The sequence below is a fragment of the Lactuca virosa genome, chromosome 1 (assembly GCF_052849685.1).
Source record: "Lactuca virosa cultivar CGN04683 chromosome 1, Lactuca_virosa_CGN04683_v6, whole genome shotgun sequence".
NCBI lineage: Eukaryota > Viridiplantae > Streptophyta > Magnoliopsida > Asterales > Asteraceae > Lactuca > Lactuca virosa.
Window position 1 is genome coordinate 83,844,629 of NC_136426.1, and position 15,294 is coordinate 83,859,922.

Consider the following 15,294-nt stretch of genomic DNA (forward strand, 5'->3'; position numbering starts at 1 on the left):
GGAATGGTGACTTCAACCTTTTGTAACATTTTCATGATCTCATATTCTTTTCGTTCCTTATTTATGCTAGACAATCTTCCAAAGGATGGAGAATCTGGGTGACTTTGACTTCGGTGGCGATGTGCTTCTTTTGGTTGGATTTGTCTTTCTTTTTCTCCTCTTTTCTTGCCTCTTTGAACACTTTTTTCTTTTCCTCTTATTCCCCACCTGGCATCTTTAGATCATCATAACTCTTTCAATCCCTTAGAGTAATAGCACACACTTACTGCCTCAGGTTCTTTTCAGTTTGAGCGAGTAGTTTACCTTGAGATGCTATCCTACTAACCGAAGTAGAAAGTTGTGAAATTAGTTGCTTCATATTTTTAGTGCTTACTTTAGTCTTTTATTGGAAGCTTTGGGTGCTAGTTTCCAAACTTTTCACTATCTCATCTATGGACATACTTGATGAACCCATTTATTGAGGTGAATGTTATGGGTGCCTTGGCTGAAAGTTTTATGGTGCAAAAGTTTTCTTTTATTGGTATTGAGGTAGTTTCATGGGTTTATAGCCCATATTTTTGTTATTATTCCACCATTGATTGACTCGGGTCTGATCGTAGTTCCTTTTATTTGGCCTAGTATAACCTCTCATTGTGTGTACTTCTTTTGCATCCTCATGTAGTTATAGACACACATCGGTTGGGTGACCGAGTTGAGTAAAAATACCACAAGCATCGGGTGTGGGTTAAACACCTTTGCCCTTTCCAAGAATCATGATCAACTTCATTAATCCATATAATTAGGCTTCAAGTTCTGGGCATTCACCTCTTTTACACCCCCACAATGCATCTTTATAACATTCTTCATTCTGAGTTGAGTGCTTGGAATCTTCCTCCATATTTATGATGAGATTTCAGATTTCAGTTGGGGTCTTATTGGATAAAGACCCTCCACTTTAGGCATTGAATACCCTCCTTTCCTATGGAGTCATTCTGTCAATAAGGTATTGAAGGAGCTGGTGTTCGGTGATTTCGTGCGTCAGGCAACGGGAAAAAACCTTCTTGAACCTTTACCAATATGTATGGAAGGTTTCCCTTTTATGATGATTGATCCCAATGATATCTCTTCTTAGTGTTGAAGATTTCATTTTTGGGAATTACTTATCCCACAATAATTATGCAAGATCTATCAATATGGTAACCGTCCCCGGTGGGAGGTCATAAAGCGAATCCTTTGTTGCAACTTACACCATGAAGGGGAATGTCCTAAGCTTGATTTAGTCCTCTATGGCATTATGTGGCTTCATCCTAAGACACACAACATGGAGCTCGGTGACGAACTTGTGGGGATCTTTATTTTTGAGTCCTTTAAAGGTGGGTAGAAGGTGTATTAGTCTATATTTTAGTTCAAGGTTGGTTGCATCTGGATAGGAGATGCAAAGAGGTTGTTGAGTTACCTCTTTCCTTGCCCACTGGCGGAGGGTTTTGTCGGGTAGATTTATGCATGTGTTGATTGGTGGAATTAGTGTTTCAGTAGGTGCAAGATCTTGGATATTATGATTTGGTGAGGTTAATAGGTTGATGTCTTTGGGTGAGGACAGATGAGGTGATGATAAGGGGGCTTCTATATCTAAATCACTTGAAAGAGGGACTTCCACCCAAATGTTGACCGTTTGGGTATAAATGAAGAAAAAGTCTGAGAATTTGGTTGCTTCTTTATCCTTATGAGTTTTTTTTTTCCGTTTACGTATCAATTGGCAAAACAGTAATTGTTTAAAAGGATCTTGGCATACATAATTAGTTACATCGTGTCCCTGACAATGCCATTTTGTTAGGGTGTCAAACCCATTAAATAAAAGGGGTACAATATACTCTAAAAACACTACTATATTGCACTAAAAAGTAGCACACGACAAGTTAAATCGGTCCATAGAGACAAAGGGCTAATATCTATTCCTCTTTGCGTAAGGTATTTTGGTCACAAATGGATCTTACTTTGCAATATGTTGAGTAATGTAAATAACATTATACTGTCACAACATCCAGAAAATGTAATAGTTTTGTAAACAATGAATTAAATAGTTCCAGCTCCAGTTCTCACTGTTGTCATTTAACTTGATTATGCCTTGATATGATTTATAATTACTATTCTAACTTGATATTGAAAGATGTTAACATGCTCTAATACTTCTTGCTTGCCAAGTTATCTAATCAAAGCATGCTCTTTAACTAAACAAAGACTTACTAATTCAACCAAAACATGCTCTTTAACTAAACAAAGACTTACTAATTCAACCAAAACATGTTATTCAATTGTATTGAAAAATCGCATTAAAAGTTATACAAGCTTCCCAACACAAATCAAATTCAATGATTCGAGTTAAAAGAACTCAATTGAAAGATTTTAGTTAAAACAAAAACATAATCACTAAAATAAAATCATAAACCAAACATCGAGTCATATGTTTCAAGTCAAATGATGTTTTGAACAAGAACTAGAAACTATGGTTTTAAGACATGACTAAAGCAAATCAAACAAAGTGAATAAATTGAAATATTTTAATGCTTACAAATCGAAATACCATGTGTTTTGCAATGATTAGAAACTTTGAAAAAAAAACCTGCAAAAATTGTCTACAATCGCCCTTAATTGCTCCAAAAACTATTCATATGAAAAATGAGTCAAATTCCTCTATGTAGCACATTTGGTAACTGCTATTGGGTAAAACTCGCGACCATGAGTTTTGGAAGTTAGAACATGAATTTTTAAGTTAAGCCACATTTTGAGGTTGACTGTGAGTTTTGAACTCACGACCATGAGTTTTCGTATGGACTAAGTTCGCAACATATTTGTCTTTCAGGGATGAAACATGCAAAGTTAAATCAAACGAAAGACGAGTTAATTTTTAAAAATAGGGACTTAACATATGTTTTGACATATAGACAAGGGACAATTGGTGTAATTTACTCTTGTTTCTAATTCTACTTACGTTTCATATCAGACTTGAACGTTGGACCTTAACTTCAGAGAAGACCATAATAAATCAACATCAATTTTTGATAGATGTCAATATTTCATAAGTTTTGACACTTGTCATTTTGTGATATTTTTAAAATAAATAATACCTACTTGTCAATTTAAGGACTTTTTTTTTATTTTTTAAATTAAAAAATTACATAATACTTTTATATATATATATATATATATATATATATATATATATATATATATATATATATATATATATATATTAAATGCAATGAATGATGTAGTAGATTGCAAATTTTTTTTTTTTTTTTTTAATTTTACTTTAAAAAATAATTAATGTTTACAAGTATTTTTTTTAATCAATACCTGCTGTGATACCATTAAACAAAAAATCCTTTAATTGATGCGAGATGGAATGACATGAGTAATTGACTTACCAAAAAGCAATAATAATTAGGGTTTCGAACCAAAAAAATGTAATAAGGATAGGGTTGAAATAGAAAAAATGAGGTTTAAGTAGTAATACCTTTATAAACCAAGGGACGAAACGGATAAGGGTTTTGATAATTGTTTTAACAAAGACTTTTTACGAATCACAAGGTTCGTGAATATGGTCAAAGCCTCTTAGAGAGTAGGTAGGTAAAAAAAAAAAAAACTTGTTAGAATATATTATATATCAGTCAACATTAGAAAGAAAATTGGCACTGAAGGGAATAGCTAAACACTCTGTTACACTTTCAGGTAATCTTCAAACTGTTGGTCACAAAGACCTGATACACATTTTTGTTTCTAATGCTTTCGTTGTGTAGGGCGTTAAGCAATGGAAGATATGAGCACAACATCTAGGGTGTTAGCTCCATCAGGCGATCCTAGTGCCATAAGCATGCGGCAGCAACCACCGCCACCAATTTATATAACTTATGGGCCATCACCAACTCCCCCACCACTACCACCACTAAGTTCTTCAGAATTGTTCATAAGAGCACCACCACCACTCAGTCATCCTTGTGAGGATCTACTTTCTGGTATGTTTTACTATGGATCTTTCTTGCAATATCTTTAATTGCATCTATATATGATTGTTAATTCAACAAAACAAGTTTACTCTCTTGATCTTATGTTGCATCGTTTGATTCAAAACCCATGGATAATAGATCATTGACTTTATGTTTGGAACTATATTTTGAAGGAAGAGAAGACTACATCAATACTTGCGTTCCTTTATACCAAGCGTCATTTAATGGAGATTGGGAAGCAGCAAAAATCATCCTTAATAAACGATTAGAGCTGGTACGATATAGCATCACACACAATTTTGACACTGCACTTCACATTGCAACAGCTGCCCAACACACCAAGTTCGTTGAAGCTCTTGTGGAATTAATGGAAGCAAAGGACTTGGAACTTCAAAATATTCATGGCAACACAGCTCTCTGCTTTGCTGCTTCAGCTGGAAACATGGAAATGATTAAAATTATGGTGAGTAAGAACAGGAGGCTACTGACCATCCCTGGTGCTCAAGGAATGATGCCACTGTACATGGCTGCATTAGTCGGAAACCATGACTCGGTGAATTATCTATATGATGATTCTGATAAAATGACCGGTGACTTTTGGGTGCATCGAAATCGGGTTTGGGTCTTAATAAAATGCATCGAGGCTGATCTTTTTGGTGAGTATTTTAGAAGGTAGCTTAGATGTTTCACGTATTTCATTTATGTCATGCATTTATAGATTTTTCCGTATCTTACCAACCAATCTGCGCGCCTCTTAAGTCTTACCTATCGCTCAATAAATAAATACTATTTGTTTTGCTTCCAAAGTCGTAGACTTGCAATTAAGTGAAAACAATCCCAAAGTTTGGCCCAATTAATTAAAAGGGCCTGACCCGTTTTCCTGTGCGCCGGTTAGAACTGTTGATCCACCGGAACGCGGCGTTTCTTGTGGAGAATTTATAATCTACTAGGTGTGACACTCGTTTATTACACGGGTTGATTAAAAAAAATTAAATACAACGATATAAAATATTAAACATTTTTAAAATAAAATTTTGAAATAAATACAATTACAATGATAAATAATTAAATACTTCCGATCAATACTAATAAAAAATAATTGACATATTTTAAAGAATTGCTTTGAATCACAACTTTCTAAAAACCAACTCCACCTTTTACGGAGACTGTCATTGATTATGTTTATTTTCAATGCAAAACATATTGTTAATGGATTATTTTCTTTGAAATGTGACAATAAGATATTCTTGGAATAAAAGTATGATTTTCTATATTATTTCCAAATAAATGAATGTTGATTATATAAATTAAAGTACTACACAGTTTTTTTGAAAGATGGAGATTTTAATAAAAATAAAATAATTTAAAATTTTGAGCAAACAAGAGTGCAATAGTACATATAAGTAAAAATACGTCTCCATAACAAAAGAACAAAAAACAAATTATATTACTCCCTTTATCCTGAAATTATTGTCTACACACAAAAAACATACAGATTAAAAAAAATATTAATTACCATAATAACTTTCATATAAAGACATTAATTGAATATCATATGGTTGGATACTTTCCTTTTATTTTTTAATTAAATATTTTATTTTTAACATAAGCTTTACATATTAATAATCTCATTACAACTTTCAAAATCATTAATCTCGTGAAAGCTTCCAAGATGAGTTATGTGTTTTTAATGCCAAAAAATGTTAATTAGTCATAGGATTTACGTTGAAGGGGGAGAAAGTAGAAAAAGACTAATTAATGTAGATAATATTTCTTGATTTATTGCCTAATTAATGTTGATATGAATTCCTGATTTAATGTTTAATTTTCCTTATTTACATGTGTAGTAAATGTTTTTAAAATGCAAAAAAACCACAAAATGCATAGAAAAAAAAATAAGAAAAAGCCAGTTGGCATATTGAATAAGAAGAAGACAAGTGGCAAAAACATTATTTATTACGATAGATGTTCTAGGGCACTTCTACATATGAGCTATCACAATCTTGAGCATATGATATTTACTGTTCATATTAAAATGTAAACCCAGGCACTTCTTGAGATCCTAAGATCTGATCAAGTTTCTTTTGGTGTTTCGGGATTTGGAGGTTTAAAAATGAATCCAACCATTCATTTGCAAGGGTTTTAACGTAAAAAATTTATGCTCTGTTTCGCAAATTTCTAGTTTATTTCTGTTGCTTTTGCTACAACATTTACCCCTATTAAGTGATTATAAAATCTTTTGTAGATATTGCACTAAAGATAGTAGTTGACCGGCCGGAAGTTGTTCCAAATGTGGGTGTACTTCTAGCTTTGGCTCAAAAGCGTCATGCCTTTGACGATATGAAACCAAATGTTTTTCAGGGAATTGTTAAATCAAGTGAGTATTATCTTCTCTAGATTTTCCTCCTACAAATAGTCTTCAAACATTAACAATCATGTTGAATGCATATATAATATATGGTTACATCTTTGATTAGTTTTCAATTTTTGGCTGTAGTTGATGTGAAGTTAGGAGTTACAGAAGCGAGAAGGGAAGCCATGAAGTTAGTAAGACTGATTTTGAAAAATATTATGAGAATGCGTAAGAAGTTTGTTGACGAGTTACTCAGAGGCCCTCATGACACAATGATGAAAAATGGAAAGGCAGTCCCGGATATGAAAGACGGAAAGCGGATGTACTCTTCCAGAATACTATTTGTTGCTGTAGAAATGGGAAACACTAATTTCGTGATCGAGCTCATTAGTCAATATCCTGAACTTATATGGGAGCTAAATGATAACAACCAAAGCATATTTCATGTTGCTGTCTCTCATCGTCAGGAGAGAATCTACAATTTATTATATGATATAGGCTCCATGAAGGATATGATAACTCGTCTCGAAGACCCTGAAGGAAATAATATGTTGCATTTGGTTGGGAAGAAGGCAGAGAAAAACCAACTTCAGAATGTCTCGGGAGTCGCTTTTCAAATGCAACGAGAATTATTGTGGTTCAAGGTAAATATGTTTCTACTAGCTTCTGTTCTGGGCTGCTTGCCATATTTCTTCCTTGAATTTTTATTTTCTTTCCGGTGTTGATGCATTTACATAACTTCCTTTTCAACAAAGCCATCTAAATATGTCACATATCTTGCATGACGAAGTTACACCATACAACAATGAAACCGGATTTTAGTACATGCAATGGAAAATTAGGGACTTGTGATGCTCTAAACTGCTTTTGTGTTTCATTGATCATACTTAAATTTGTAGGAAGCATGTTAACTCACATATATATTATAGAATGAGTTACATATATTTAGCAACGTTCGAAAAGGCATGGCTAGGTTGTATTAATATTTAATTACATTATATGTATTATATAAAATATATTAAATTTTTGGAAGCGTTGAATCAACAACAAATAACAAAAAGTTAACAAAAACTCAATGACTCCATAACCTATCAGAAAATGCAAGACAAAGAAGAAAAAACAGGCCTCGGATAGAAAAAACTTGTGGCTCGTCTTGCCGCGTGCCACGCCTAACGGTGCCGTCATGAAGGTTTCGGGACGGCAGAGTGACATCTCATGTCACGGCTCACCTTGACGCGCCTTTTAAAACCTTGATATTTAGTGACAGTTTGCGATCATTGTTTATAGTTCCTTTTAGAAAATAGTAGGTTGTTCACTTCCCTATTTTCTTAATAGTATCACTACTAGAAAATAGGCTTTTAATCACACGCATTGCATGTAATTAAAGTGTGCAACATGTGCATCATTAAAAGTCACAAATGAGAGACAAGTGAGTGTCATTAAAGTCCAAGTCATAAATGAAGATAACATGCATTTGTGTCTCATGTATTTATGACATACAATTTGTATGTCGTAAATTGTTTAGACATTCGTATGTCATGATTTTTGATAAATTAAAAAAAGTATATATTTTTTAAAATTTACTAATATTCAACTTACATTACACATATAAAGGATATATGCATACTTAGTTTCACATTATATATATATATATATATATATATATATATATATATATATATATATATATATATATATATATATATATATGTGTGTGTGTGTGTGTGTGTGTGTTAAATTGAGAATGATAAGTATTGTTTGAATATAAGAATGATTTTAGAACGTTAGACGGAAAGAATCAATGGTCTATTGAAAATTCAAATAATATTTGTTCAATAAATAAATCACTTTACTTTAGGAACGTTTTGATTCTCATTAAAATCGTTGATTCTTTCTCTAACGTTTCAAATTTGTTGTCGCATTCATATAATACTTATGATTTTGATATAAATCTAATATTATTTATATATATATATATATATATATATACACATACATACATACATACATACATACATACTAGCCTTATACATCTGTGTTAATCAGTTATTAGCATCTTCATTTTAGAATACATATATTACATGAAACATGGAACCAACAATAAATCATGAAGTAGAGGAGCAACACGTGTAACATCCCAAAATTCAAGATCAAAAATTTCATTTTTTATTAAGTAATTTATAAAACGGTAGTCTGAAAACATCAAGAGTGTCATCCAAATCATAATCAAACCCAAGTGTCAAAACAAGTCATAGGAAAATAATATCAAAGTAAAAATCCCAAGAATCTCATAATGCGGAAAATCACGGTGTGATGCGCTGCGATCATGCCAGCTCCTTTCCTTTCGAAGAAGAAGTACCTGAAATAAAAACTGAAAACCGTAAACATGAAGCTTAGTGAGTTCCTCCATCATACCACATACCATACAATAAGCGTATTTCCTAGCATATCCGGGTGATGGCCTACCACTTCGGTCTCTTTCGACCGGATACTACCGAGCATATCTAGGTGCTGGCCTACCCCTTCAGTTTCATTCAACCGGATACTATCGAGCATATCTAGTTGTTGGCCTACCCCTTCGGTCTATTTCAACCGGTTATGGGGTCTATTTCACCCCTTACCATATAATATCATAGCATACAAGTACATAAGTCACATACTGCCTAGCATATCTTGCTGCTGGTCTACCCCTTCAGTCTCTTTCAACCGGTTACGGGGTCTATTTCACCCATACCACTACCATATAATATCATAGAGTACAAGCACATAAAACACAACAGATAGTGGCATACCAGACAATTATCACAAAGACAATCATCTCTAGTATAAAAAACTACTAGTCGGCCGGTATTGGTGCCTTCGATCCACTCATTCCGAGAAGGTAACTCACCTCAACTATGTGTGCCGAAATCGTACTCCTCGGATGGCTCAGGACTCCTCTCCCTAAAGCATCATATGTCCCCTAGTTAGATATTAGGTCCATGTATGACCCCCGTATGGCAGAACTTCTAATTCATCTCCTAAGGCAATGTCCCATATTCCTTGCCCTAATGGGACTCTTCCCCCAAGGTCCAACCCATAAACAACTTATGGCCCAAATCCTTTCCTTTAAGCTTTAAGGCCCAGTAAGGCCCAAAAATGACCAATACCATAAATCCCAGCCCTACGCCCAAAGGCCTTACTCCACAGTGGGTCATGAGGCCCAACAAATTCAGGGCCAAATTCCTAAGGCCCAAAACACCTTAACCACTCTGCATGTATACACGCGACGTACCTAACATGTACGTCCGACATACGCTGGCCTTGGCCAGAAGCGGGAGGCGGACCCGGAACACGCAGCGTACTAGGGGTATACCCAACATTCCTGACAGTCACCCTAAAATCCTTTTTTTTGACTTAATCTATTAAGTCCCAACGTCCAGAACATAGATCTAGGCTCCTAACAACGTCCTTAACCATAAACTTATGAACTTTATGCTTTTGCATGCATGGATAGGGATTATGACACCCATTAAGTCCATAAGCTCACTTTGTGGCCATCTATCGCTTGCATGGTTGGGGCTAAACCATCAAGATCTGATTTTTATGGTTCTAAATGCTTTCAAGAGCTCAAAAGGACAACTCTTATGGACACATTCATCCAAAACTCAAAGGACCTCAAGTATGGGACCAAAATGTGACATAAAACACACCCCAAAACTACATCTAAGCATATAATGGTCAAGGATGGAGCTTGGTACCTCAAATGATTCAGAAAAGATGTCAAACTTCTGGATCTACAAGCTCTCTTCAAGTCCTTGCTCCTTCTTCAAGCTCCATGCTCTTCAAAACCACCAAAACAACACCAAAATGCTCAAAGTAAGCTCAAGATACATGCAATGCAGTTAGGGTTCGAGTTAGGCACTATGAGGACAAGGGAGGCTGAGAGGATAAGGGTTTGGAGGGTTGTAAGCTGCTTAAATAGGGTGCAAGCACTAAAATTTAGGGTTTACATCTGATCAACCTACGCCCAGCGTACACATGGGTACGCCCAACGTACACATGGGGACTCCCGACTCCGCGCCTCATATATGTACGCCATGCGTACACCATGTACGCCCAACGTACGCTCCGACCCTTAAACTCAATATAAACATAAGTATAACTTGAATAGGAAGCAACATAATACCAAGCAAATCCCGGACATTACAAGTCTCCCCCACTTAAATTAGACTTTGTCTTCGAGGTCTGTTGTTGCTGGAAAAAGCTCCGCGATGTGTTCCCTCATCTCGTCCTCTGGCTCACACGTCCATTTTGAGCCCTTTCAATGCTGACACTGCACCTTCACCAACTCTACCCTCTTTTTTCTCAGATCCTTCGTCTTCCTATCGAGAATGGCTACTGGGCTCTCGATGTAATTCAGGCGGTCATCCACCTAAATGTCCTCCAAAGGAACGACCGCGAAATCGTCGGCTATACATTTCCACAGCTGTGAAACATGAAAAGTGTTGTGGATCTTCCTAAGCTCCTCCGGAAGATCTAGCCGATACGTTACCTTGCCTACTCGGGCTATAACCCTGAAAGGTCCGATATACCTAGGGCCCAGCTTGCCCCGATTTCTGAGGCGGATGACACCTTCAGAAGGACCATATCCCCGATCTGGAACTCCAAGTCTGATCGAAGTCTGTCGGCATAGCTCTTCTGCCGACTCAAGCTGTCTGGAGCCTACTCCGGACTTACTGGATCATCTATGTCGTCTTGAGTACCACTTTGTTACTCCCCATGACCCTCTGACCAACCTCACCCCAACATATCGGGGTCCTGCACTTCCTCCCATAAAGCATCTCGAAGGGAGGCCGGTCGATATTGGCGTGGTAGCTATTGTTATAAGAAAACTCTGCCAAGGGGAGGTAGGTATCCCAGCTACCCCCGAAGTCTAACACACACGCCCGCAACATATCCTCCAAGGTATGGATGGTCCACTGGCTCTGACCATCCGTCTGTGGGTGGAAAGTCGTGCTGAAATGTAGACGAGTACCCAACTCGTCATGGAATTTCTTCCAGAATCTGGAAGTGAACCTTACATCTCTGTCAGAATCAAAAAAAGCGACACCCCGCGCCCAACTACCACCTCCCTGATGTAGATGTCAGCTACCTTCTCAGTTGATTTACTCTCCTGGATCGGGATAAAATACACACTCTTGGTTAATCGATCCACGATGACCCATATCAAATCAACTCCACGTGCAGTCCTGGGAAGCTTTATGATGAAATTTCCCATTTCCACATGGGAATCTCTAACAGCTGCATCTCGCCGTGAGGTCGTTGGCCTTGATTTTCTTGCAAGTCAAGCACTGCTCCACGAACCATGCTATATCCTGCTTCATGCAGAGCCACCAATAATCAGGCGAAGATCCAGATACATCTTCGTCGCCTGGGATGAATGGTGAATCTCGACTTGTAAGCCTCCTCCATGAGGACTTGGCACACACCACCCCAGTAAGGAACCTAGAAAGTACGATGCAGGGTCGACAATCCACATCTGTCATAATCGAATGAAGCCACCTAACCTATGATCCGCTCACACTTCCGGCACTCCTCTTTCATCTCCTCAACCTGAGCCTCCCGAATCCGTTCCAACAATGGGGTAATCACGGTCATTTGAATCATACATCCCTGATCGGAGACGCGACCGCCTTGCGGCTGACAGCATCAGCCACCACATTGGCCTCTCTCGGGTGGTAGACGATCTCGCAATCATAATCCTGCACCACATCTAACCAATGTCGCTGCCTCATGTTCAGATTTGGCCGAACCATCAAGTACCTCAGGCTCTTGTGGTCCGTGTAGACAGTACAACGGATCCCATAGAGGTAGTGTCGCTAAATCTAGAGGGAAAAAATAACTGCTCCCAACTCCAGGTCATGTATCGGGTAATTTTCCTCGTGAGGCTTCAACTGCCTCGAGACGTAAGCGATGACGTGCCCTCTCTGCATCAATAATGTGCCTAAGCCCGTGATACACGTGTCACAATACACTACGAAATCCTCAACGCCCTCTGGTAGGGTCAATATCGGTGCGTCGCACAACTTCTGCCTCAAAGTATCGAAAGCTGCCTGCTGCTCAGGCCCCAACAGAATGTCACCGACTTCTTGGTTAGTCGGGTCAGTGGAACAGAAATCTTGGAGAAATCTTGGATGAATCTCTGATAATAACCTGTCAGACCAAGAAAACTTTGAATCTCAGATGGAGACCTCGGAACCTCCCATCTGATCACGACCTCTACCTTGGCAGGATCGACCAGTATACCGTTCTGGTTGACAAGGTGTCACACCCCAAAACCGAGAACGGCAGAAACGTTCTGGGGCGGAGGACGTCCTGTAAAGTATCACAACAATGCAAAGTAGTAAACAAGCAACAACATCATCCATTGCATTAATAGTATAATTTTAAATACATGTGTGTTCTTTCATAGAATAAAACAACATAATGAATAATCAAAATAAAAGACGAGTCTTGACTGCTCCGTCTTCACAAAACCTGGTCGTCGTACCTGTCTATTTGTGACCTGAGAATACAAGTTATTTTGAAAGCGAGTATCAGCAATAAAGCTGGTGAATTCATAAGTATTTATGTGTCTTTGATTTGTAAAAACTGTAAAGAAAAGACTTGTAAATGTTTGAAGAAAAGTTCGTATAAGTATGAAAACCCTAGAAAATCCCATATTTCCTACTAGTATAAAATGTAGTCTTCTACCAAGACTCGACTGTTTTGAAGGTTTGAACCTCTACATAAGTGAAAGTTTTTCCTTTGTACAACTATTATTATTCAAATCTAATCTACCTCATCGATTATGTGAACGTGACACAAAATAAAGGTAATAAGGAAAATAATATAATAACTGAAATCATATCCTTTTGTACTAGGATATTCACGGCGTGGTAACTCGCTGAACAGTACAACCGTAGACATCTGTCGATGTGCATTTTCCCTACTGTAGCTAACAGCCTTGGGTGTAGAATGGTCAGTCCCGTATCGTATGTAATAGTCTCTATGTAATAGTATCTATGTAATAGTATCTATGTAATCGTATCTCTGTAATAGTATCTCTTCATATAGTATGTAATAGTATTTCTGTAATTGTACTTCTGTAATAGTATGTAATAGTATCTCTTCATATAGTATGTAATCTATTAGTATAGACTCATGAATGAACTGATTCTTGTGTGATTCCTTGTACTTGGAATAGTAAGTAGTATCTCCTAACTATATCTATTATAGTTACTAGTAATGTACGTGTATAACCGAAGGTATGCCTTTGCTACCCAAAGGTACTAAATTGACTGATAGAACTTTTATGTCTATATATGTATACATGATATATAACTAATATTTAGACGACATTCGGACGAATAACCGATACCCTAAGGCCACATCCAAACAAGGAAAAGGAATTAAAGCGAGCTAGCAGTCCTAAGTCCTTTAAACATTACTTATATAACTATACATATGTAGGCATGCAATTGACAATATAAAAGTATAAAAGAAGTTTTATGAAACCTTTGAAAAGTTTAATAAATAAGAATTGATGACTTGATGTCCGTTTATAAAATGATTTGAAAACAGTTTGTTTGATAAGAACAGTTTAAAGTATAAGAAATCCTTTGTTTGAAACACAGAGTTTAAAAGGAAGGTTACAGTATGTAAGACGGTTTGATAAAGAGTTTAACATGTAAAAACGTTTTGGTAACTCATTTAGAAGTAGTATACTGAGTAAACAGCTAAAAGTGTAGTAAATCCATTTGTATGCTAGTTATTAATCACATGTGATTGATATAATAACTAGCATGATTCAACTTGTATCCCCCCCATAAAAGCATTTATAAACATTTAAAAAAAAGTTAAAAGGTTAATTAAGGGGTATGAACTCACCTGTAGTGAGTGGATCGTATGGAAGTGTCGGACAAGTGCTAGGTGTCAAGTGAAGACTTGAACACACACAATGATCCTATTAACATATAAAGACATATGTATGTATACAATTAGTGATTATAACACTAATTAGACAAGTATAAACACCCTAATGTGTGGAAAACACTTTGGTCAAAGTGTTAGGAGGCCATTGGGTTGCAACAAAGGAGTATAAGGCATTGTATTTGAGTTTATGGCCTAAGGACCATACTCAATGGAGTTTACGGCCCAGGGGAGTTTACTCCTGGCCGTAAACTCTCTAAAGGGTCTTATTTAGAGGCTTGAAGGTTGATAGGTTTTAGGTAAAACAAATAAACTAGAAAACAATTCCTAAGTTCACATGCAACCTACTTTGGATCTATGTTTTAACTATTGAACATACAACTTTGAATTGCAAAACAAGAACCCTAGAGGAGGAGGCTAATTTCGAAATTAACAAACTAGGGTTTGGGAGATACATACCTTTCAATTGTTATAGCAAACAATTGATAATCCTCTTGATCTTGATCTTGATCTTCTTGGAAGCTTAGCACCACAAATGTAATGCCTCTAATGGAATCACACCCAAGAACTAGCAAGAAGGAAACTTGGAGGAGAGAGGATGGAGAGAGTATGAAATTTCGGCCTTAGGGTTTCTTCCAAAGAATCAGTCACCTCAAATGTGAGCCAGGAGGCTCCTTAAATAGCTGAGGGATCTAGGGTTTAGGGAAAACCCTAGTTATCCTTTGCTTAGGGCCTAAGCAAAACCCAAGGGCCTTATCTGGACCCCTTGGACGAAATCTCTAGGGTTTCCCCTAAGAATTTCGTCCACCTCCTTCCAAGGGGGTTCTGGATCCTTCCACTCAACTATTAGTTAATTGCAAACTAGTCCCTGCACTTTATAATTAATTCTTTTAACCCCAAAATTAATTCTGATTAATTTCTGGCTAACTATTAATTAAACATAATGATTTCTAATTAATATATTAATCCATTAACATATTAATAAATCATTTACATATTAATTTA

The 15,294-nt window shown here is 36.6% G+C and overlaps 1 protein-coding gene across 1 annotated transcript in view; it reads left to right on the forward strand.

Moving 5' to 3' along the window:
• Window positions 1–3,673: 3,673 nt before the first annotated feature.
• The window catches only part of LOC145149649 (uncharacterized), a 37,684-nt gene continuing 26,063 nt past the window's right edge, over window positions 3,674–15,294 (forward strand). The window contains exons 1-5 of the mRNA XM_079075224.1: window positions 3,674–3,708; window positions 3,777–3,992; window positions 4,157–4,639; window positions 6,229–6,360; window positions 6,481–6,980. Coding sequence (XP_078931350.1) covers window positions 3,788–3,992; window positions 4,157–4,639; window positions 6,229–6,360; window positions 6,481–6,980 — 1,320 coding nt within the window. The 5' untranslated portion in view covers window positions 3,674–3,708; window positions 3,777–3,787. The remainder of the gene's footprint in view (window positions 3,709–3,776; window positions 3,993–4,156; window positions 4,640–6,228; window positions 6,361–6,480; window positions 6,981–15,294) is intronic.